General features: G+C 33.3%; 1 protein-coding gene and 1 long non-coding RNA gene across 2 annotated transcripts in view; one reads left to right on the forward strand and one right to left on the reverse strand.

Annotated features, from left to right (window-relative positions):
• The first annotated feature begins 1136 nt into the window (after positions 1-1136).
• LOC129976702 (uncharacterized) lies at positions 1137-11239 on the forward strand. The gene is made up of 3 exons (XR_008785171.1): positions 1137-1256; positions 7610-7777; positions 10933-11239. It is a non-coding gene; the product is annotated as an uncharacterized LOC129976702 (long non-coding RNA).
• A 10987-nt stretch (positions 11240-22226) lies between these two features.
• Positions 22227-27141, reverse strand: part of LOC129976393 (uncharacterized) — a 30017-nt gene continuing 25102 nt past the window's right edge. Inside the window, exon 8 of the mRNA XM_056089929.1 lies at positions 22227-22435. Within this exon, the coding sequence (XP_055945904.1) occupies positions 22412-22435 (24 nt within the window). The 3' untranslated portion in view covers positions 22227-22411. The remainder of the gene's footprint in view (positions 22436-27141) is intronic.

Consider the following 27141-nt stretch of genomic DNA (forward strand, 5'->3'; position numbering starts at 1 on the left):
TTTACGAGCGTAGTTTCGTGTCAAATTTTTGTGTTAATAGGCCGCCATAAAAGACACTAAAAATTCATATTCTCTCAATAGATTCAGCAAAAGTGATAAAATCATGTCAAATGAAAACAATCATGTATTTCTTAATTTCTTTTCGATGCCATGGTACTCTTGGCATTTCCGAAGCTCCCCAATTTTATGCAGAGGGAATGAAGATAAGACTTCCTTTGGAAAATATTCGAGAAAGTTTTCGGTAAACAGTATAATATATCGGTCCAATAATTGTATGTCTAGAAAAGAGCAAAAGCCTACAGGCCGGGTTTACACTCGGCCAGTAGGCAGCGCATGCGTAGGAAGGCTAAAAAATGCTCTTCGGTCAATGGCAAGTAAGTATCCCGATGGGACAACAACATACCGGTGTACTGTACTTTTTTATTATTACGCATGCGTTTGTGGAATTTGGCGGGGTTTTTTGGCGTGAAAAGATTGACCATTTATCATAGATTGATTCCGACATATTTTACTCTTTGTTCTTTCTATTGCTAGATTATGTTTCTTTTTTTAAAAAAAAATTTATTTGACATTTTTTTTCTATAGTTTTTCTAATTTAGGTATGTTGACTTTTTTTAACCATGTTTCTTTGTGTGAATATGCATTATTTTAATATGGTTTGGTTTGGTTTGGTTATATTAACGTCCCGTTTGAAGCAACACTAGGGCTATTTTGGGACGGACCTCGTCATTTTGAACCGCGGTCAGATGACGAGGACGACATCTGAGCTGGCACTCCCCTCTCCACACCACACCAGCGGGAGGACGTTTGGTCATGACGGATTTAACGTGCAACTGACCCCCTTACACGATGGTTCTTCGGGGGAATCGGGTCACGAACCTGAAACCCTCCGGTTCCGAAGCCGAGACCTTACCACCAGGCCACCGCGGCCTTTATTTTAATATGATACACAATAAAAAAGAAAAGTTCAGGGACTCCAAAACTGCAATTTATAGTCAAGCATGAAATGCCTGAATCTATCGTATAAAATTGTAGCAAACATAAATTAATCCCTTTCTGCACATGCGCTGCCCGCTGGCAGTCTTATAACTGGCCGAGTGTAAATCCGACGTAAGTAACAGACATGCGCGGAGAATCTATTATACACCACAGGAAAGAATTAAATATCAATGAATAAATAAAGTCAGCGCTGACTTCTTTTAGGATTTTATATCTCTGTTTTTTTAATATAACCTTAGGATTTTAAAATGAGAGAGGTAAGAATTGTTTTTTATTGGTTCATATTATTCATTTTTTTTAAATTAATAACAGTCTCTTTCTTAATTACATTTCATTTAATTTCAAAAACGTTAAATTATTATATATCGTGGTATTATCTTAATGATTATCCTTTTTAAAGGATCATTTTTTTCCTAGTAAAGACATTTTAAAATGTTTATAGAATTGAGATTGACATAGAAAAAGGTATTTCTTTAATATATTATAGAAGCATTTATTAGTTAACATATTTAAATATATCTTTATCATTGGGAAAAATAATCTGAAATTTCTTACCTATTTTTTCGATTAAACAAAAATGTAGAATTTCCATCAATTTTTTTTCTAGCAGGATTGGATGTTGGTGTATTATTTATTAAAATATGATAATACTTGAAATGGGACTGTTAAAGTCGCATTATGTGGTCAATGCATCCCTTGATATTTCTGTGGTTTCAAGACTTAATAGGGAGAGTAACATCAACCAGAAATGGTAAATTGGTTTATCATTAACATTTAAAAACTGAGAATTTGTAGTAAAATATATTTCTCGTGACTTTAGAAGTAATAAAAGCAATAAAAACCTATTTCAGTGTCTCCATCTAAAACGTATATGTCCATTTCGATAAAACTCACATCTGCTAATGAGTTTTGCTTTCATAATGCAAATCTGTTTTCATTGTTTCACCAGATATAAAAAATGAACCATAATTCCATTTCCTTTTAAAACCATTGTAGTGTTCTTATAACATGCTTTATATCTTCTACATTTTCTAATATATATATTTGCGAATTTTGAGGTTTATGTTGAAAGGTTGCAACAAAGATTTTATATACTGCTGGCGAGCTTTTATAGCAAAATCAACAAATTCAATAGTTTAAATTGAAATTTCAGTAAAGTCAAACAACTTAATGTAACAACGAGAGGGAAAAAAACTCAGTTAAATAGTTCTAAATATGACCATTAAACAATCAATGATAACTTAACTTTTAGAGAAATTTTAGTTTGAAGTGCTAGATGCAGATATTCTGTTGAATTAAATAGCATTTTAAATTGAATCTGTTTGATTTTATTCATCATCATCTGTTATTTTATTCATATAAAATTTTTAGATTAATATTAAAACATTCAGTTATAAGGTGGATCTCAAACCTTTTTAGAAAGCAGCAAATTGCACTTCATCAGTTACAGGAGTTTCATCTTGACAGGCAAAAACGCAACTGCCATTGCTTAGAATTGATCTCGTTATTCTGCAACAAATGTCAATTGTGAGAATGGAAAATCTTTTTGCCGTGGAATTTTAAATTCTTTATAATTTAACACATTTTATGTTTGAGATCTTTGTAAGATGTTTGAGTTAATATTTTGGGATAGCAGATTTGAATCTTGTATTCATCAAATATCATTAATTTGCTCGATAAGTATTATAATAATTAATGCGATAAGGATTACAGGAATAGAACCTTGTAAGTTTAATAGCATTCAGAAGGCAAAAGATAAAGGAATATTTCATTCTATATAAATTCAATAAAAAGACATTATTTTTAGTTTCTCCTATGTGAAACATAAAAAAAATATTGTAATCGGGAAAAATTCGAACTCGAGATTTTGACGAACGGTTTCTTTACGATTTAATTTCCTCGAGTCAAGAAAGCACATTTTTTGGGTTTTTGAAATTATATCTATATGTGAATATAACTCAAATACACTTTGCCCAGACGGCTGAAATTTGGTATACCGGATGAGGCCAAATTTATAGATTTCTATCAAATATTGAAAGAAATCCATTCACAGGCAGTGTATCTGTCCAAATGCAAATAAACTCGATAAAAACAAAACGCAATGAGAAATGTATATTTAAATGTGTATTTTCATATACATCTAAAATATAGATACTTACTAAATTTTGAACCAAATTTGACCAACAGTTGACCTTTTGCCGATCTGCAAGCAAATGTAATAAATCATAACGGCAATGATTTCATTAAAGAAATTTGAGATGCTATGATGTGACTATAATCGCAATTAGTGGTTCTGGAGAATAAGAAGTGAGTTGTGTCAAATTTTGATATCAATCGGCCAGTAAAAAAGCATCAAAGTTGGATATTCATCCGATAGATTTATTACAAATGCTAGTTTCATACAAAAGATCAATAATTCGTAATTATCATTCATCGATGTCATACCCCATCTTACCCAAGGTTCATAATTTTATATCGCGGAAATTGGATAAAACCTTTATCAAAGAGTATGCGAAAAATTTTTGAGTGAACCGCTCACACTATGTTTATGTTTAATGGATGATAACTTATAGGCACAGTTCTATGCATGATAATGTATTTAATGTACTTCAGATCTCTCTAGATAGGAGAAAACACACAGAATTCAATTTGATTTATTTAATCTGGATAAGCACCAGCTTCAAAATCGAAACTGGATCGCTAGGCCAGTAACCTAAACATTTTCTTGCCAATTGCTGGCTTCAAACAAACATTTTCAATGTTTAACGAAATAATGTCAAAGATTCACACATGCGCAGAAAGGAAAGAAACTAAAGGTTTCGGCAAATCCTTCGATTATCGTTCATTCAATTAAAACAAAGTCTGTTTATACATTCATTTTTATATCAGATTCAGAGGTTATGAGATTTTAGTGTTGTCTAGCCTATTCTTTTGCAACCAGCTATTATCCCAGTGTAACCTACGGTTTCATTACAATTTATTAAATATTAGATTCAATATATTCTTTGTTTGCAATGTTCAACTAAAAATAACCATTGTTCAAATGTTCTGAGATGGATGCAGGTGACTTCTTGGTCATGGTTCAAATATCCTTGGACAGCATGGGGCTATGGTTCAAACATCTTAACATAGCTGCAAGAATTTCAAGAAATTTTAATTGGTAAAATATAACTGATGTACTTTTACATCTGTTTTATCGGGTATCGCATTTCAAAGGAAAGAATCTGAAGGCTCGATAGTTTAGAGACAGACAAGCATAAGAGGAATCTCAGAGTATTTTTGACTATTGTTAGTATACCATGAAAAGAAATTTAAATACACTAACATTCTATATTAAGAAAATATTCCATTCCCGATCCCCCCCCCAATATGCCATCTAGTCTTAATAGTTTGACCTATAGTATTGCGGGAAAGTAAAATATTCAAATACACTAACATTCTATATTAAGAAAATATTCCATTCCCGATCCCCCCCCCCAATATGCCATCTAGTCTTAATAGTTTGGCCTATAGTATTGCGGGAAAGTAAAATATTCAAATATTAGTATATATTATTATACATTATAAATATTATACTATATTCAATATATTATTTTGAAGTAGAATATCCAAACGTCTGCGGGGGCCTGGTGGTAAGGTCTCGGCTTCGGAACCGAAGGGTTTCAGGTTCTTTACTCGATTCTACCGAAGAACCGTCGTGTAAGTGGGTCTGTTGCGCGTTAAATCCGTCATGACCAAACATCCTCCCACTGGTGTGGTGTGGAGAGGGGGGTGCCAGCTCAGGTGTCGTCTTCGTCATCTGACCGCGGTTCAAAATGACGAGGTCCGTCCCAAAATAGCCCTAGTGTTGCTTCAAACGGGACGTTAATATAACTAAACTAAACCAAACCAAACCAAACGTATGCGGGAGGTAAACTGGTCGATGGCAGTGGCTAGGTGATTGACTACCTGTTCTATTTTTAAATATGCCAAAGAGAGAGTACACAACCTATTACTTTCTCACGTACAATGTACAGAGTAAGTACTTGCAAGCGTCTAAAAATTCGAACTCTAGATTTAGATGAATCGCCACATCTTAGATAATCTCCACGACTATACAGCATGTTTGAATCTCTCTTTAATAGTAAAAACTATGAGTATTAAAATAAGTTAAAATTACTATTTGCGAAATTTGCCGAAATTGTGAAAACTTTGTATTATTTTTTTCATAAATGCTAAGGAATTTGCGCAACCGGAAGATAGTCTCAAGATGCATAAATAATTTTTAACCTTTGTAACATATCCATTGGAAGCTTTTTTGGTTGTAGTATTAAAAAATATATAAACTTCAAACTATAAGAAATTGCTAAGAAACAGTAAAATTCATTTATTCGTATATTTAATTACTTTACGGTATCGAATGAAATTAGGTTTAACTAATTTTCCTTTTGTTATTTATTTAAACGTCCATCGCACCTTTTACGCACTGCAGCTTTTTTAAAACCCAAACCAATAAATTAACATGTTCAAATAATCAATAAACCAATAAATTAACTTTCCCGAAACCATTCAAAACGGGTTTCAGGAACGGCAAGAAGAATTTTCTGTATATCAGTAAATGTGATTGAGAGATTATCTACGGATATTATCTCAAGATATTATCCAACAAATTCAAACCCAAATAAAACAGAAGAGAATAATAATACAAAGAATTATTATATTGTAAAAAAGTAAACTATCCATATTTTAAAAACAGAAATCTTCCATTTATTCATTGCTATTTAATCTTTATGCCATTACGGAAATAAAAATAGCTCTGAAATATTTTATTGAGAATCAGTATCTTTTTTCTGACTGCGAATCATTTTCAATGTCTAAGCCTCATGAGTGCGAGAGTAATCCGAGTTTACTTCAGTATTAAATGTGATCTCCTCCTTTCATCTCTCCTCTCATCCCTATTTTGACGAATTAAACGCATCCTATCGTATGCACAAAAGCGCGGAGGGTTTTAGAATCCGTTGGCAAACAATACTTTCAACTGAGTATTTTGTAACTTCGATGTAGGATTTTGATATTCAACAAAACTCGTCTTCAATTGTTGTCCAAACGCTACTTTAACTCCGCAGTTGAATAGTAATTTAATATACAGGCACCTTGCAGTAAATAAAAATTGCTCTAAAGAATTTTATTATGACAATCATTATTTTTTTCGAGAATAATACGAGTAACCAGCAGTTTCTACGCCTCCTAAATCCACGTAAAATCCGAGATCACTCGACTATTAAATATAAACACCTCTTCCTGTCACCTCTAATTTTACTAAATAAATGCATTCTGACGCATGTGCAAAAGCTCGGGGGGGGGGTTAGAATACGAGAACGAATAATAACAGCTTTTGGATTCTAAGTAGTGACATATATTTAAAAAAAAAAGGTTTTATATCAAAAGTAGATCGTTATAAGAAGCCTAATTGTTTGCTTAGTTCGAACATTTTATTCATATTCACTAACTGTTAATCAGTACTTAAGGGGAATTGATAGTTTTGATTTTTCGTTCTTTTCTATTTATTCCTTCTTTGAGGTTTCATGTACCAATATCTAAAAGTCTAAGGCGACATTTCCTGGATATCGTATTATATTAACAATCACATAAGATATATTTCCTACATGGAATCTATGCAAATATGTGGTGTCAAGTAAGTTTTGAATTTCTGTTACCCTCCTTTCGTTTCCGTTTTTGGTGGTAAGCTTTTCCCCATACATGACCCTGGTTATGTAAAATTCTCTTCGAAAAATCGGGATGGGTTTCAAAATTGTACTTTTTCCTACCCCTAGGTTAACCAAAAACATCGTTTTTTTATGAAGGCATTTTATTTAGCTTTCTGAACAAACGATCTGAATGAGGAAAAATTTTAGTTTAATTTTTATTTATTAGACAACAATAACATCTGCTTTCCCTAATTATTCGTGTTTAAAATCATTCATTTGTTTAAGAAACTTGATGGTTAGTGGCAACCCGGTGGTAAGGTCCAGGCTTCGGAACTGCAAGGTTTCAAGTTCGAGACCCGATTCCAAAAACGAATAATCCTGTAAGCGAATCTAGTGCACGTTAAATCCGTCAGGGCAAATGACCTCCCATTGGAGTGGTGTTGTGTAGAAGTTTGGAGAGGGCTTGAAGCTCAGCTGTCTTCCTCGTCATCTGACCGCAATTCAAAATCACGATGTCCATCCCACAATAGCCCTAGTGTTGCTTTAATACGGGACTGTAAAATAATTAAACTAAAACTTAGAACCTTCACAAATGTTGAAGTAATAATGAAAAAATAACTGCGAAAAATAGCAAAGACTTAATTAGTACATTTCTTTGATGTCCGAGTTTGGCTTGGAGCGACTGTATCTTCTCTCCCCTATTTTAACTGAATAAAAAAAAAACTTGACGTAAGTGTGGAGGGTTTTCGAATCCGACAAAGAGCAATACGCTATTATTTCCTGAAAAAAACCCTTTAATAATTCAAGTTTAATCGTGCAAATCCAATCAATTCGCATGAACTCTTTCTGTTTTTATCCTATTTTATGAAATTTTAAATTAAATTTTTAATTCTTCATGAACGTAATTAAAAGTTGTTTTCCAGGAGGAGTATGATTTCTACGTCACTATACGTCGCTTGTTCCTCTTGGCAGTCATTCAGTATTCGTATTACCAAATATTGCGGTTTCAAGGCCTGACACACGAACAGGTTCTTTGGATTGCCCAGGTTGAAACTTTGACTTTGTTTGTGCTTTGCTGTATTCATTCTTTTGTAAGTATAAATTAAGTTACTAATTCACCGAGTCGCTTTTAGTTTCTCGGATATGCTGCAACTCAGTTTTGAGAATGAAAACATTCCAGTAATTGGTTCTTGCCTTATGCGGGGATACAGAAATGAAGTGAGATCGACCAGCCCCTACCGATGAGAGGATGAACTTCCCACGGAATGGGTTGTAGTAGCCGGTGATGGTCCTTAAGATTCAATCTTAGCTCTTGCCAATGCTGGCACGGCGGGTCCTGTCATTCAAATTGGAGAGGTAGCCTCAAGGTGGGTAGTAATATGTGATTTCTCGTATAACAAGACAAAGTATATACTTTCTGTATACAAAGTATATACTTTCTGTATACAAAGTATATACTTTCTGTATACAAAGTATATACTTTCTGTATACAAAGTATATACTTTCTGTATACAAAGTATATACTTTCTGTATACAAAGTATATACTTTCTGTATACAAAGTATATACTTTCTGTATACAAAGTATATACTTTCTGTATACAAAGTATATACTTTCTGTATACAAAGTATATACTTTCTGTATACAAAGTATATACTTTCTGTATACAAAGTATATACTTTCTGTATACAAAGTATATACTTTCTGTATGCAAAGTATATACTTTCTGTATACACAGAGAATGTATTTTAGCTATCAAAAAATTCATACTGAAGTATTTGTCAAATCATCATGCTTTAAATCTCTGAGTCCGGGAACCCATTTCTGGAAATATGTCCGTCTAAAAAGAGTAACTAACAAAATGAATTGGGCTAGAAAGATGAAGTTTATTAACAGGATCTTAGTATCATATTTAGAGATTTGTCAAATTTTGCACAAACTCCTTCGAAGAAATGTTTGCCTGGCCGCCAAAGTGCGTTTCTTCAGACGAATATGCTAGACAATTGAAATTTAGTACTCACTTTTAACAGAAGAAAAGTCGTCTAAATATGTGTTAAATGTTGGACCAAATACATAAAAGACCTGGTCATTTGCCTGAATATTTATTCTTATAAATACGTGACAGCATCTAAGGGGCAGTGACATATATAAATGAATTTTTCCATGCATCTTGCGAAAAGATTTGCAGATTTATATTAAAGTTTGGATCTAATCTGTAAAAAGGAAAACATCGAAAATGTTAACGTATTTTTCTTTATCTTATGAAGTATAAAAGATAAAATGTTGTAATCTTAAAAAAATTTGAAGGATAGATTTAAAGTCATCTTTGTGTTTTAGATCTCCCGCAGTTCGAAAAAAAAAGCATTTTTGGAATTATGTCTATCAGTGAACACGGGGATTCAAAATGCTCGGAATTAAATGGATGAAATGGTCTTTATCGTAGAATATCAAATTTTGAAAGAAATCCATTCTAAAGATAACTGTCTGTCGGAAGGCAAGAGAACACAATACCTTCAAAACGCAAAGAGCTAGATAGATAAAATTTGGTTCAATCCAAAATTATTCTTTGAAGTAGATTCTTATCCTATGTGGAACAATATCTGTCAAAGACTTTATTTCCGTATGCTTGTAAACGCTATAACTAAAAGTCAATGATTTAAGTAAATGCTACTTGCAGTATGATTTTGTGACTACATTTCTGATTCCACATAATATTTTGGTTTCAAACCAATCTGGGAAAAGATGTCCAAAATAAGAATTTTGTTTTTGGATACTTATATGTTAAAAATATACCAGAGATTAATTACCAAAGGAAATCGTCAAAGTTACATGTTAGATTCAGTAATAACTGATAGATTCACGCCCAACATAAATACTTCATAACTTCGTTCGCGACATTGTCCAATGTTTAATTGAGCTAAAACTCGTGGATAATATGGGAGGGACTACGACAAAAATATTGCAAGACCACTCCTACTGATTTTTCAATATACTGCGAAACATAAAAAATTATATATTCAAAATCCCCATTCGGAATTCGGGGAACATTATTCGCTCACCCCCGGAGTTTCTATTACCTTGGTTGCTTCAAGGTCAGTTTAATTGACTTTGTTTCTTATGTTCTTATTGACTCCTACTTTCTAAACATGTAAAGTTTTAAAAAAAAGTAAAAATACTGTCTTATTAATTTGAAGTTAACTTTTAGAATTTTTTTTCTGCAATAAAATGTTCAATTCGTGAACACATAAATTTGATTCAACGTTTAATTAAGATTCAGATTAAAATTCTTAGTTTCTGTTCAAAAGATATATTTTCTCTTGGTCTAATATTGCAACTACTAAATAAAAACTAATCAATTATTATCGATTATACTTCTAATGTTGTCCTTAAACTCAGCTGGAAGGCTCTACGAAAAGGTGGAGAAATATCCGAATAAATAAGTGGTCTCTTATTTCCCTAATGAAGTTAACAATGTTGTAGTTGTACGGCCGAGTTATAATTTGTCGTGTGGCCTGGATAACCTGGTTGGTAGGTCAGTAGATTCGCGTCCCTTGGGTTGAGAGTTCGAACCCTGCCGGCCGAAGACTCCCCGCGTGTTTGGTGGCTGACGCGCGTTTAAATCTGTCGTGGTCACAAAGTCCTCCATGCTGGGAGTAATACCTCTGGGAGTACTGGATCAGGGGTGATCGTTCTCTGATTTAGGTCTAAATTACGATCTGTGAATGAATGAATGAAATACATGAATGAAGTCCGCCCCATAAAGAGGGTTGTGACGTGTGTGTAGCTAAGTCGTTCTCTTGGCTCTAGATGGCGCTACTGAAAAAAAACAGACGTACTCTTGGCTAAATACCACAAATGGCTTCTTAAGGTCAGGGGGCTTGTCTAGACAAGAGCCATTAGAAACAACAAAAAATTGTCGTTGGATTGGATGTATCTATTACGGAAGAGGCCGTATTATGGCGGATATTAATATTTTTAGACATGGTTCTTCAAACTTAGTTCCCTGCCTCTTACTGATGCTATGATAGTGCTATTACTTCGGGTGCTCAGGTGGGGTTGGAGTCTGTTCCTGTTGTGCTGTGTATTCTTTTAAAATGAAACTTAAATTTAATTTAAAAAATATTAAATTGCATCAATGATAATGAATGCTGAAATATATATATTTCTAATTCGATGAATGAATTGCTATTTTATGTATTTAAGGAATGAAATTTAAAAAATATTCTGCATTAATGATTTTTTTTCAGTTCCTCTGACAGACGCTAATGACACTTATTACAAATTAGATGACGTATTAGTACTTAGAAGACGATGTTGAGAATCTCTTTGCAAAGAAAAAAGAAATGTCGACTGAAAATGTTTATTTTTACAATTTATTCTTCGTCAATTTCCTTATACAAAGATTTTTTTTACCTTTTAAATTCTTGTAGAATTCAATGGTTATCTGAAATTAGTCTTTTAAATATTTCTTCTGTACTAAAATGTATTTTTGCATTTTAGCTTTTTTTTACAAATTGCACACATGTACTTAGTTAATGTTGAATAAAAGAAATGTTTTTACAACCTTATTACACTAATGTGATTTTTGTAAATTGAAAGTTTTCTTACTTTTATTAAGGAGACCCTCGGGGGGGGCAACTCGAAATGAGGATGAGATGCTTCCGGCATGGTGGTTGGATCTCGCCACGCTGGAGGGTACACTAATAGGTGGGGGATCTGGCTCCTCCCATCAATGACGGGACGTACTTCCTTCGGGGAGGGTTGTACAGTGGCCGGTGACGGCCCTTAGGACTCAACCACAGTTCCCGCCAATTGATGTTGCGTCGGTCCGGTCATTCAGTTTTATGGTTTAAATCCGTGTGCCTTAGGGCGGGTCGGAGAGTTAGATGCTTGACTTACTTTTATTAAGGGAAGAGCAGATTAAGGTATTCTACCTTCTGCATTTAGTCCTTAATCACTTTTATTAATTTTAAAGATAGATCAAATACAGAAAATCAAATAATTTTTACAATAGAGCATAGAGACGCAAATATGAAGATATATTGCTACAATTAGCTGTTTTTTATTGAATTAAATAAAGAAAATAGAACTGGCGAATTAAAATAATTCGCAAATACGTTTTTTTAAAAAAGAAACTCCTCTTTGTCCGGTTTTATTTCCATTAACATTATACTAGAAATTCCTACTAGATTCCCTTCGTTGAGCAAAGATGTATCTACCAACATATGAAAGTCGGGTTAAAAAAAATACAAAGACAATAAAAGATAGAAAAGATACTTTAAGTACAAATAAAATTGAAATCTAGATTTAAGAAGTAGATTTAAGACTCATAAAGGGAAATGACTATACCCATTCTAGTTGAACTTGATCTTTTATATAAAACGCAGCTAAATTGTTAACCAATATCGATATTTATTATTAATACTATTCGAAATATCTGGCATTTTTCCGGTTTAAAATTTAACTTAAAAACTATTTTTTTTATAAAATATATATGAAATTCGTGCATTGCTTATTTGTAACTAAAATTAGAATATCATTTGAATCGGATAATTTTTTAAACCATCGATGGTTAATTGCCTTTATATATAATTTTTGTTAGTTACATTGGTATAGCAAATTCTGAAGTAGAATGGTTGATTTGGTTAAACTTTATTTTAAGCATGTTTAAAACTCTTCAATAATAATTAATGCATTGTCAAAAGACTTGCTAAAATAAAAAAGAAATTTTCAAAATAGTAGTAAATTAGTGCAAAGCGTGAAAAAGACATTTTCGTTAATTATTAATTAACTGAGCGTCTAATCAATTTTTGCATTTTTACAAGTTAGAAAGATTCTTTTTCGTGATTTAAGTATGCAAATTAGTTGAATTGGACCCGATTGTTTAGGAGAAGATTTCAAACACGCATATTTATAGTCACAATGACTATTATTATTACATTATAACATTTATATTAACTGACGCCAATCTAATCAAGAAAGAAATATCCATGTTAATGAATGATTCCGTGATAGATAGGAACTAAAATAAAGAATGGAAATGAACCCTTTGCACTCGGAGAAATAATTCGAAGCAAAACTATTCACCTAATACAAGAGCTTGCTTATTGTCCTGAAAAACAAATTATATAATTGTTTCAAGTTGAATTTCCACAAAAAATCAATTTGCATCTTGCTACCATTTTGTTGGTATATTTAATAATCAAAACGATTCACTGTCTTGAACAATGACCATGAGTCACATCTCAAGTTCAAAAGGTGGATTAAGAAACTGAGAATGGCAGCAGCTGTTATATACACTGGTTCAGTAACTAAAGCAAATTCTTTCAAAATTTTTTATACATATAAAATTAAGAATTGTGAAACAGTATAAGTGCTTCATAAAAACAGAATTGGGAACAACTACGTTGTATATTTTAAAACCTTGGACATAAGAATTTAATTTCCTAATTTGCTGACACATCCTATTTTGGACATTTATTGTTATTTTGATGCTTATAATAATATAAAAAGAATTTGAAATTTTATAGCATTTGAAAGTAATTTTTATATTTTTAAATACTTAAATCTGTCGCTTCATTTCAGATTTAAAACCAAAAATTCAGTATTTCGATTCCCATATCAGATATGACATTATAAGCGAAAGGCTTCAAGTATAAAAGAATACAACTTATTATTTTCTCGTATAAAATAGCATTAAGAAATAAATTCAAACTAGATTTGGAGGACTCTCTACATTTCAGTCCTCCCCAAGTCCAAAAAACACATTTTAGGCATTATGTCTGTCTGTCTATGAACACAATAACTAACAAAAGTGCTTTGAAAATATTTGATATATGGAATTACGACAATATTTATACAATTGTGGCGGATTGTGTTGAGCGGGGATAGAACCTGGGACCTATGTAGTTCACAGTCCAGTAACATGACCACAATACAAAAGCAATTGCTCGGGTAGCGTAGCTGTTAACTGGCTTATAAGATATTCACTACAGACTCTCCCTCCAATGAGTCGGAGGTGAGACGAACGATTTGGTTTTTGAGTGGTGATGTATTAGTTGTGGATTCTAATGCGCCTGTATCCATTTGAGTAGCGCCAAGCGTTTTGGCGAGAGTGTGCGGTTGCTGTTGCTGCGTCAAGTGAGTCTGACGACTTTGGTTTGCTGTGGGTAGATGGCGCCACACATTTATGTCGAATTCTACAGGAAATCCATTCACTAGAAATATGTCTATCTGGCTGATCGAGTGCAAGTGAACTAGACAACTACAGAATGCAAAAAAAAATAGCTAAATAAAGTTTGGAACACAGATTTAGCATCCAGTATATAGATACTTTTCAAACTATGAACGGAATTCTCGAACAGTTGAGAGTCTGCACTTTTGTATGCATGCAAGGCAACAACTCATAAACGCGATGTCTTATATCAGTGGAATTCTTTTGTTCTATTGAGGTTATATTTGAAGTTCTTTATTGAATTTTGATGTCAATCGACAAGCAAAAAGATTCTGAAATTCTTATTGCCACGATAGATTAAAAATAATAACAGATGCAAGCCAATTATTTGTATTTCATAACTTTAGTTCATCAATGCCATCAAAATATGAGTGGTCTTATCCAAGGTCCACAATTTTATGCAGAAAAAAAGGGTTAATACCTTTAATAAAGACTATACGTGACTGTTTCGAGGTGACCATTCCTTCTAGTTTATAGAAAAAAGAATACCAAAATAACTTCATCGAAAAATGAAGGAAAGACATTATTCCTTCATGAAAGAACTTGGTTCAGAACTCTGCAGAAGTTCTGATCTATGAGAGACATCTAATATTGAATGTTACTTAAATAAACAAGGGATTTCACTAATAGACATTGACGTCATTGTTGTGATGGTACTAATAATGTTTGGGAAATTGGTGCTATTATTCAATTCGAAATTTATATAGGACGACTACTGTAATAAGTTATATGTTTAATATTTTTCATTGTAATAAGTTATATGTTTAATATTTTTCATTGAGCTACCATTTTCACTATTTGAAAATGCAAAGGAAGTGATCCAAAACCATTTTATGATTAAATCTGAGAGAATCTTTATATGTATGGAATAGTTGCCACTGTACGTTTCTCAAATAAAAAGATTGCTTTAACAAGTAAGACATTTTCAATAAAACTTACAAAAGAAATTATAAACATTGTTAAATTATATTAAGATTAAAAATAATAACAGATTCAAGCCAATTATCTGAATTGTAGTTCATCAATGCCATCGAATAATTCGCGGCCTTATCCAAGGTCCACAATTTTATGCAAAAAAAAGGGTTAATACTATTACTACAGACTACACGTGGCAGTTCTGAGGGGACCATTCTTTTATTTCTTTACTTATTTAATTTTGATTGTTAAAAAGGCTTTCAGAGAAATAGGACGCAAATTAATTGAATGTGAAATTCAACTTAGAGTAATTATATGTATTTGTTTTAGATGGAACAAATAAGTCTTTGCATTAGGCGAATTATTATTTATCGAATTTCTTTTCCGAATGCAAAGGGTTAAACATTAATAGGATTACAGAAATGCAGCCTTGTATTTTTAATAGCATTCAGAAATCAATTAGATAAAGCAATCTAATATCTTCTAATATCAAAATAAAGACATTTTTATTTACTAGTACCGAAGCGTTATCTTCAAAAAATTTAAACTCGAGATTTTGCCGAATTCCCACATTTAAGATCTCCTACTTAAACACGGAGAAGAACGAAAACACAAAATGGATTTCAGAAGTTACCCATAATTAATCGCTACCGAGTCCAAAGAACGCATTTTTACCTTTTTGGCATAATGTCTCCCTGTGAAAATAACTCAAATAAGTTTTGATCAGACGTCTGAAATTTGATATATGGAAGTGTCAAATTTTGAGCGAAATTTGAGTGAAATTTTGAGCGAAATCCATTCACACGAAATATGTCAGTTTAGCTGCCCGAATGCTGGTAAACTCGATAATTACAGAACGCAATGAGGAAGTTATATGAAATTTGGTATATGGACATCTAAAATATTGTTAAAAGCATGTAAAGTTGCTTCTCAGCATGGTTATTTGAATCACTGGAAAGACCGTTTTATGAGTAGCCCTGTGGGTGCTGATCGTTTCCGCGTCAGTGAGATTGGTGATCATTTTGCATCTTAGAGAAAAAATAAATATTGCTGGAAACGTCGAGAATTTTAACGATTCATCCAATAGGAACTGAGATACATCTGACTGGTCCAGAACCTTTTCGGCTCGCCTCCATGGAACTATAAAAGACCGTCAATCTAAAGTTGTAATGAATCGCAGTTGGAATCGTAGTCAGGTATGGAGTCTTCAATGGGATAGTGAAGAATCGGCAGAGTTCCAGCGTTATGTGGAGCCCAGGCTATTGCTGAACTGAGCTTGTGCCGAGTCCTGTTGTCTATTGTGGAAGCAGCATCAAGCTGTGTGTATAGTAGCCATTTGTGTCGGCAGTTGGATCCAGTTAAAGCGAGGAGAAAGTGGAGAAAAGTGAGGACGATGGTGAATCTATACCGATTCCCTCCTTCTGCTGAATTACGTCTGCATTGTGTGCTGTTGTTAATGCTTCCGATTACTAATTGTTGGCTACTGTGTGTTGCCTGTCTTTGTCTCCGCTATACATATTTGGCGACATTGTGTTTGTGTTAAATAAAGATCATTGTTGTTTTTTACTGATGCTTTCTATTGTTTTCACATCATATACCCACTACAAGTGAACCCCGTGATTTTACGGACAATAGTAGTGGATTTAAAGTTAAGAAATCCGTAACAATATAGATATTAAATTTTGAACCAAATTCGGCAGACCGCTGTCCATCTGTCGGTTTGCACTTTCACATGCTTACAAACACAATAAATCATAAAGGCAAGAACTTAAATCAATGAAATTCTATAAGTAATCTTGGGAGTAAAACTTTAGTCAGATGCTCTGGAAAGAGGGGAGTTATGTCGAATTTTGATGGAATCTTCCGGTAAGTCATCCGAAGTGCACATTCCATCTAAAATTTATTAAAAATGTAAGATGCATGCAAAAGATCTAAAATACGTAATTATTGTTCATCAATGTCATGTCCGGTCTTACCCAAAGTCCAGAATTTTATACGGATCAAAGAAAATGAATTTTTATCGGAAAGTATGTGAAAAACTTTTGAGATGAACACTTCAACAAGTTTTAATTTTACTTCCCAAAAGCTTTTACCTATGATGTTACATTTAATGTCTTTTAGATCTCTATATACAGCAGAAGATGTATAGAATATTATTTGATTGCTATAATCTCGATATGCAGCATCTTCAAAAATCGAAAATGTATCACCTAAAGATACAACTTAGCAAACTAAAGATTTTCTTTTAGGGCTTCCAATTATTCAGGGACAATCGCTGGCTGTGGAAGGTCATGTGACTTCAAACCAACATCATCACTGTTTTCGGAAATAAAGTCAATAATCCACCATTTGCGCAGAAAGGAAAGACACTAAAGGTTGTGGCGAGCCAATGTCTAATCTGCATTCGTCCATTCAATTAAAACAAAGTCTGCTTATACATTCATTTTTAAATCACATTGAGAGGTTATGAGACTGTGGTGTTGTGCAGCCGATTCTTTTGCAAACAGCATCCCAATATAATGCCGGATTTACACTCGGTCAGTAATAAGATGGCCAGTAGGCAGCGCCTGTGAAGAAAGGCTGAAAATTGCTGTTCGGTTGATGGCAAGTAATTGTCCCGACGGGACAACTACAAGCCGCAGCATTTTATTTTTTCTTGCTGCGCATGCGTTTGTAGAATTTGCGCTGCCTACTTGCCTTCATATAACTGACCGAGTGTAAACCCGGCATAACCTAAGGCTTCATCACAAATTATTTGCATTAAATATTAGATTCAGAAGTATCTTTATTCACAATGTTCAAATAAATATAACCATTGTTCAAATGTTCTGAGATGGATGCAGGTGACTTCTTGGTCATGGTTCAAACATCCTTGGACAGCATGGAGCTATGGTTCAAACATCCTAACATAGCTGCAAGAATTATCAGTAATATTAATTGGTAACAGACAAAATATGCAACTGCTGTACTTTTACATCTGTTTTATCGGATATCACATTTCAAAGGAAAGAATCTAAAGGCTCGATAGTTTAGAGACAGACAAGCATAAGGAGAATCTCACAGTATTTTTGCCTACTGTTAGTATATCATTAAAAGTAATTTAAATACACTAACATTCTATATTAAGAGAATATTCCAGTCCCAATCTCCCCCCCCCCCACCAATATGCCATCAAGTCTGAATAGTTTGGCCTATAGTATTTCTGGGAAGTAAAATATCCAAATATTTTTAAATATATTTATACATTATAAATATTATTATATTATATTCAATATATTATTTTGAAGTAGAATATTCAAACATCTGCGGGACGCAAACTGGTCGATGGTGGTGGCTAGGTAATTGACTACCTGTTCCATTTTTAATATACAATTTGACCTCCAATGAAGGGATAAGAGACTGAAATCTCAATGGAAGCAAATTTCTTTATCTCAATGAAGTGATGAAGCTGATTTATTGTTTGGTATCTGTTAGATACCATTTACTGTTCGTTTCAGCATTCGAGAATACTACTTTTTGACGATTTTAACTCGTTTAGGGGTGAGATGCAGAAAATTCAGCCATTTCCAGAATTAATCATCTTTTGACCTTAATTTCCACTCCATTAAATATCTTTCGTTCTGTCAACACTGAATGTTGATTATTTAGATAGTTAGTTCAAGTGAGAAAAAAAACTTTCAGGTATGGCAAGAAGAATATTTTATATTTGACAGAAATTTTTCTATCTATGTTCAACTCAAATTTTTTTTAAATCCAATAAAGGACTTTATAAAAATTGTTTATGCAAAAAATTATTTTGCAAAAAAGTTAATTATCAAATTTTAAAAACATAAATTATAATGAATAAATGGGCAGTTTAACATTTAGAACACTTTAATTTAAATAAAAATATATTTTATTACGAATTAGTACATTTTTCCAGCAAATACGCGTTATCCACATTTTTTGCACCTCTCAAATACACGAGATATTCGAGTTCATCCTATTGTTCAATGCAAACATCCACTCCTTTCATATTCCCTTGCACCTCTATTTTGATCAGATAAACGCATCCTGCAGCATGCTTAACCCTTTTAAGGCAGTGGTATATATCTCGCAAACATGTCAGCCCCAAAACTGACCAGAAACGGACAACAGTGTCACGTTCAACATGTAATGCTCCATTGTGTCCATATGTTGTTTCACCAGAAGAATTAACAATAATACATTTGGCAATTTACATTGTATTTGGTTTTTCTACCACTTATTTCACGTGTAATTAATATATTTTAAATAACTAATAATAAATAGCTTTACAAAAATTGTTTAAATTAATTTTGTATGTCGTTAGCATCGACACAGCAATTTGAAACTAGTAGTGGGAGATTTTGCCAAAATTTCAATTCATAAAAAAATCTCGTTAATGCAAGTTTTTTCGTGATATTTTTAGGTCTACTTCCATTTTATGCATTACTTGATTATGTTTTGTGACAGCAGCTTTACAAAACACAAAACTTGCATAGGCCTTTGGGAAGGATTTTCGATTTATGACTACAATTAAGTAAACAATATAGAAAATCGCAATTTTTTATTCAAAACACTTATCTGTAATCTCGTATTACACTGCGTAAAAAAAGTAGAAGGACACTTGATTTTGTAACAATAACCGAAAATGTTTTTATTTTTATTAAAAAATTTTATTAGAAACATTTAACAAATATTTCAAAAATGCAATTTTAACATCACAATTATGATGTTCAAACATAAAATATTAATGGCAACAAAAACAGTTTCTCTCTTTTGAAACTTTGTAAAAAAAGTAGAAAGACAGCATTATAATGAAGGAAAAAATAGTGATTTTAATAAGGAATGGTCTTCCCATTGGCCTTTATAACTTCAAATATTCTGTTTGGAAGTAAATTGTATAGAGTTTGAATTTCAGTTTGACAAAAATTGTCCCACGAGTCATTCAATGCTTCTCGAAGCTGAGTTTGCGAATCAAATTGCCTTCCATCAGCATAAACTCGACGAACTAGCATTGCCCAGATGTTTTCCACTATATTAAGTAAGGTCAGGACTTTTGGCTGGCCATGGTAAAACATCCACATTATTTGTTAGGAACCAATTTTTGACTCCAGTCGCGGTGTGAATGGAAGCTCCGTCTTGCTGAAACTTCCACTCTTCACCCACCCACCCCCTGTCAGAGGCATAAGGAAGAAGCTCGGAATTCAGCACTTGAATGTAGTCTGTATGTTTTTGCCTACCATTTAAGAAAACCAGACTTGTCCTTCCGCCGTATCCAACCAAACCATTAAACTCCCTCCTCCCATTTGTCGTGCTGAATAGTATTCGCCTTCAGTCCCCGGACAATGCCAGTAGTGCTGATATCCGTCTGGACCGTCTATGTTAAATTTCTTTTCATCGGAAAATATCACAGAAGTCCATTCTGTAGTCCAGGACATGTGCTCCTTAGCCAACGCTAAACGGTTATCAATGTGAGCTTGTTTCCACTTAGGATGATGTTTCCGTTTTTTGAAAATGAATTTTTTGGATCTTTTAATATAGTTGTAAACTGTTTGTTTCGTCACATGATTAAGTCCTGCTTGATTTCTTGCCTTTGAAACACTTCCTTTGTTCTTCTTCAGCACACGAGCAAGTTTTCTTTCCTCACGTGGTGTTAACTTCTTCGGTCTACCAGTCTTTTTTTTATTTCCATTTTTATAAGGATTTCTGATAAAGTTTGAAACTGTATTGGGACTCACCTGCAACAATCGAGCAATCTCTCTGACAGCTTTACCACCATTTTGATATGCGGAAATTTTCTCGTTTTGCAAATCGTTCAAATGTATTCCTTTAGGCATTTCTAAGAACGGAGAAACAACGTAACTTTTAAACAAATTAGATTTTTTTGACAGAAAAGGATAAACAAAGTACAAAATCACTATTTAAATAAAGAACAACTCACTAAATTAAATATATTAGCAAGTGTCCTTCTACTTTTCTTACGCATCGGAAATTATATATACTAATTTTCTTAATAATATTAGTGGTAGATGCTTAATTTTTGCCTAAAATGAAAACAAGGGTCATTAAACTAAATCTGCATAAATATCTGGTAGTTAGGAGAAAATAAGAGATTATTAATTGGCAAAAAGACACTGTCCTTCTACTTTTTTTACACAGTGTATTAATACTTTTTGGTAGTAGTCGTGTTCAAATTTATTAGGCATGTTTTAAAGCTTATCCATTAATATCTAATATATTTGTGGCATTTCTCTCGTTTAATTTAGTTATATATAATCGTTCCGTTGTAAAGCAACACTAGGGCTATTTTGGAACGGACCTCATAATTTTGAACCACGGTCAGATGACGAGGACGACACCTGAGCTGGCACCCCCCCTCTCCACGCCACGCCACACCAGCGGAAGGACGTTTGGCATGACGGATTTCACGCGCAACATACCCTGTTACACGACGATTCTTCGGTGGAATCGGGTCTCGAACCTGAAATCCTACGGCTCACCAGCCGAGACCTTACCACCAGGCCACCGCGGCCTGGCATTTCCCTCGTAAAACAAGATGATAGGTGTAGTTGGGGAGGAATGATAGAAATTGGCTACTTTCTGGCTGGTAGCCAATCACCTCGAAGTGGATATCAGTTCAAAGAGTCTGGCAGTTATAGATTAATTATGATAAATACAGCAGCTGGCTACAATAAATATTGTCGATACTGCTTTGTTCAGCGGCGGCGGAGTAGTCTTCTGTACACAACAAGAATCTTATACATTTAAACTTCTTGCAACCATAATGTTTCATTATTCACAAAATTAAATTTGATAATACTATGTAGTAACATTAACAGACAGATAATCTGTAGTAGCAGGCAAGTCAATGAAATAAAATTCCGAAATTTAAATATTTAAGATATTTCAAATGAATGTCTGTAGTGCAGGATTGAAAAAAATGATGGAAATAATGGATTTGAAATCAAATTCGGAAAATCGCTAAAGTAAAAACCCGCTTTTCTAGGAGTAAATAGTGAGTATTTAGGGAGTTGATTGCTTTGACCACACAAGGTGATGAAAACGACACTTTATCAATCCTTTCTCTATAAGAATTTGCAAAGGTACTGCAAGGATTGGCTTTAGTGTCCTTTTAATATGTTCCAAGACCAAATACAGCAAATTTTCATACAGCAATTAGCGACTTTCTAAAAAAATTCTTAATTTTAAAATTATGTAGGAAACATGGTAAAAAGGCGCCTTATTTAAGAAAGGTATACAATTATATTTTATATAGTTGCCAATCGAGTATTATTGTATAATTTGTGATAAAAATGATTTTATTAACTTTCAGCAAATTAGTATGAGAAAAACTTTATTGATATACTTTTCTAAAAATACGATTTTATAAATCCAATATAAACATTTAAAAATAGTGCAGCGATCATCAGCAAATCGAGTGTGATGATGATCGCAGTCTTATAAAACCATCAAAGCTATTGGCAACTAAAAACACTGGTATCTGTCAAAAGTCCAATTTGTGATCCGATTTAGTCTGAAATTTTTCTCCAGATTATGCAGCAGATTCAATATCTTCACCAATCAATATATTGATAGAACTGTAAAGAAAAAAGAATTAACATTTAACCAAGATTAACGTATAAAAAGAACAAATAAAGGTATAATGTATAATCAAACAAAATTTAAAATAATTTTGTAAAAATAATTCAATAACCTTTTCGACATCTAATTTTTTTTAGATTTAAACATTTGCACTTTTCAGCATGATCTAAATATCGATTTGTGTAATCAAACAACAATCAAATCGTACAAGTAGTACACCTGATCTATTATGTACCGATGCTTGTTAGAAAATCTCTCATCGAAAGTACTGAAATGGATTTCATTAGCTGCATCTGAAAGTTTAATTTACAAGTAGATTTCTTCCAATGCATTGTAAGAGCATGCACATATTTTTAGGCTAATTATGAATCAGGAAATATAATGGCATTTTTTATGAAGGTCTCAGCTTCGGAAATGGGTTTCTGGTTCGAGACACGGTTCCACAGAAGACCCGTCGTTAAATCGGGTCTGGAGCAACTTAAATCCTTCGGGACCAAACGTCCTCCCCCTGGTATGGTGTAGAAGTTTAGAGAGGGTGTGCCCGCTCAGATGCGCCCTCGTCATCTAACCAGGGTTCAAAATTACTAGGTCTGTCCCTTAATAGTCATTGTGTTGCTTAAACTATATCTTAAAAATTAAATCATCGGTGGCTATTTGCATATGTACATATGTACATTCATCTCCTTCAAGCCATGAGGTCGGAATAGTTACTTGGAGGTTAAAGGCATGCCACCAGGGAATATTTAGTTTATTTATATTAACGTCCCGTTTTAAAGCACCACTAGAGCTATTTTGGGACGAACCTCGTACTTTTGAACCGCCTCCAGATGACGAGAACGACATCTGAGCTAGCACCCCCTCTCCAAACTTCCACACCACATCAGCGGAAGGAAATTTGACCCCGGCGAATTTAATGGACACCAGACCTTCTTACACGGTGGTTCTTCGGTGGAAGCAAGCCTCGAGCCTGAAGACCTCTGTTTCGAAGCTGTGACCTTACCACCAGGCCACCGCGGCCCCTATGGCAACAGGAAAAAAGTATTTTATCTCTTTCTCATAATATCGGTTCGTAAAGAAAACTTGGTTGTTTTTTTATGTTGTAATAAAAAAAATATGTCTCAGATTGTTCCTTAATGAAAATTCCTACTTTCAAAATTTTCCATTTCTTAAGTCTGATGATCGTTGAGCCACGTGTTCGATAAGATATTTCAGTGAGTGGGTTTTTCATCTTATTTACCAATCGCCTTGGTTATCATAACGGTCGATTTTCCGATCAGGCAAAGAGCCTGATGATAAAGAATCTTTTCCTTTCGACAAATAACTTTGTTAAATTAAATAAGATTTAACAGAATGTATCATTTGGTTATGAAACCTCCAGCAAGCGAAGTTTTTCTTCTTGGACTTTCTCATATGCCTGAAAGCACAATTCATTTTGGGCTGCACCTTTGTATATTGTGAAGAAAATCGAGTGTGAGTTGTAGATCTTTTACTTTTGACCTCCTAAATACAAAATTTGATGCCTATGTACAATCTTTGTTTTAAAACCATATTAATAAATGGCCATTCGGTAAGAACGTTTCAATTTTGAATTCTCATGCAAACAGACACCATCCAACTTAGACATCACATCCAAAACATAGGTGAGATACAATCCAAACTTAGATATGCATGAAACTTCATGCTGTAATTACATGCCGATTTTCATTCGATTTACTGAATTCTGGAAGGTTAAAAAAATGGATATTTCTTCAAAGGATTTTAACGCAGTCTTAATGGTTACAATGCTTTATATTGGTCTATTTTATATTGGTATTAGTATTATATTATATATTATATAAATATTGGTATTAAAAAAATAGTTGTTTTTTTTGGTGGGGGGAAGATTAAACTGCATATTTAAGACCTTTTATTTGGATGTTATTGAAATTGGTATTATTTTATCATTTGTAAAAACATTATCCACGAAAATTAATTTTCGTGGATAATGTTAACAACGAATAGACTTTAATAGGTTTAGTCTAGATTTAATTCGACGAATAGATTAATGTCGATCACGAATAGACTTTATCAAATTTTACTATTCCATTAACGAATTACAACTTATTTGCACACTAAATTACCCTGTTCTTCATACTAGTGCAAATGATTATTATTGCATTTACTTTTAGTAAATTAAAATTTTGCTAAAAAATTTTGCTTTTCAAAATACATGCAATATTCAATTAGTGTGGTGATTTGATGGTGTAAACTAAAAAATCTTTGCACTTCAAGCAGTTGAGCCATGCAAATATTTTAATTTTAATTTAATTAATTAATTAATTTAATTTTAATTTAATCGTTTATTTCATAAAAATAATCTTTGAATATGTCTTAGTATACTATGGATGAAATCAATACTGTTACAAAATTTTTTTCTACAAATACCGCTAATCAATTGTAATAACGCAGCGCACTTAATCGCTAATTCAGCAGCTTGCTTGCTGTCTAATCCTCTAATTCTTTTAACTTGTTAGCGATTCCGACTACTTTCACACATGATTTCCCTGCAGCTTCAGAGTGCCTGTCTTTTATAGTTCCGGGAAGCGGGGCTAGAAACTTCCAGACCAATCAGGGCGCATCTCGGTTCTTAATGGATGGATCGTGAAAGCTCTCGAACTTTCCAGTATTATCCATTTAGTCGCCAAACTCATAAAATTCGTCGCCAAGTTGCCAAATGGTCGCCAAGCTCAGCACGCACAGGACAGATCTTACAACGGTTTTAACGGTTTGTCCCACGATGACACTATTCATGCCGGGTAGCAAAATTACAGATTTGTAACAATACTATGTTCAATTACGTAATTGGTCACAAGTGAAGAGACAATATAAAAGATGCAGAAAACCGAACAATCTACAGTATATATGCGAGATAAGAGTGTATTAGTAAAGCGTACAAAGTATTCACAGAGTTATGCAGTTATGAAAGATGGCTGACAAGGTGATTAATTGCATGCTCTATAGAAACTTTTTACAAATAAAAAAAATACAATACACCACATCTTCAACAAAAATAAACGGATATTTACCATCAAGATCTGGTTAGGAAATTCTTGATATATATGTAGCATATTTTATCTGAACATCTTGCAGGAGATGTGTAATGTGTATTATTTGAGTAGAGATCACAAATTCAGTAATAGGGTTATTCAGTAATCTTAATTTGGCAAGCAGTTTATATGACTTCCATATCATGTTCTAAAGAATAACTTTTAGAACATGATATCTTCTTAGCAGGAATTGTATTTGGTCTGCTGAAGGTTTGCTTGTCCTTTTTATTAATTTCTTGTAATTTCGAAGTATAAAGGTAGTATAATAATCGTCAAAAAATTTTAACTCGGGATTTTGATGAATGTTCACTTTGGAAAATGTCTGTCTGTCTGTGGCAAAGATAACTCAGAAATACTTAGACGGATGAAATTAGGCTTAAAACCAAATTAGCAGATTTCTGTCAAAATTTGAGCCAAATCCGTTCAGAGAAAGTCTATCTGTCCAGCCATTCGAATATATGTTAGCTCAATAAACTACAAAACGAAGGAAGCTAGATAAATAAAATTTGGTGTCCATGTTTAAATCTTTAGTATAAACGCCTACCAAATATTGAGCAAAATCAAACAAGGGGTTGACCATCAATCAGTCTATACTTTCAGAAACATGCAAATGTGATAACTCATAAATGCAATGACAAATATATCAAATTTGGTATGTATTTTTGTGACTAAGTGTGGTTTTATGACAAATCTTTGCTTGAATCTGCACTGTACTTGAATGTATTTCTGCACAGCTTGAGCTTTTGAGACCATAAGCCACCACTTTTACGTTTCCAGGATGAATAAAAATCCGATGCAAAGTTATTTATGAAATTCAGCAAATTTGCTGCAAAGAGATTAGAGGTGATGGATAAAGATGCGGAGATAATTCCATCAGACATACAAAATACAGGGTGGTTATAATTAAAGTTCCACTTTCAAATGCTCATAAAAGGAAAACTGCTGTACCAAATGGCAACTTGGTAATAATTTAAAGAAGGTCACGGGAATTTCTTTTCTGCTCTATCAATGTTGTTTAGCTTAATAGGATAAGAAGATACTGGTTTAAATCGTTTCTGAAACGTGTTACAAAGCATGTTCAATGTGTGTTATCTCAGAAGCACTGTTTAAGCAGATAATCTAAAAAATTTGGCGGAACTGAAAGATGCGATTAACCGGTATCTGTGTAACATTCCTCCTGATATTCTGAGAGCTACTGTTGAGAATGCAGTAATGCGATTTAACTTGCCTTCAGAGAATGACGGACGCCATATTGAACATGCTTTGTAACACGTTTCAGAAACGATTTAAACCTCTATCTTCATGTCCTATTTTGCTAAACAATATTGATACAGTGCCATTTAACCCCTGGTGGTGAGTTACTTGAATTTTTTTGGCGGAAAAGAAATTCCCATCACCTCCTTTAAATTATTACCAAGTTTGATAACATTTGAAACAGTAGTTTTCCTTTATGATCATTTGAAAGTGGAACTTTAACTATAACCACCCTGTATTTCGAATATCAAGCGCATTGGAAGAATTGAAGGTTTTTATCATGGAGATCTAATGTAAATTATAAAAGATGTTGGACATGCTAAGAAAGAAGTGGTAAGAATTAAGGAAACGCAACGATGCAG

The sequence above is a fragment of the Argiope bruennichi genome, chromosome 7 (assembly GCF_947563725.1).
Source record: "Argiope bruennichi chromosome 7, qqArgBrue1.1, whole genome shotgun sequence".
In the NCBI taxonomy this organism is placed as follows: Eukaryota; Metazoa; Arthropoda; class Arachnida; order Araneae; family Araneidae; genus Argiope; species Argiope bruennichi.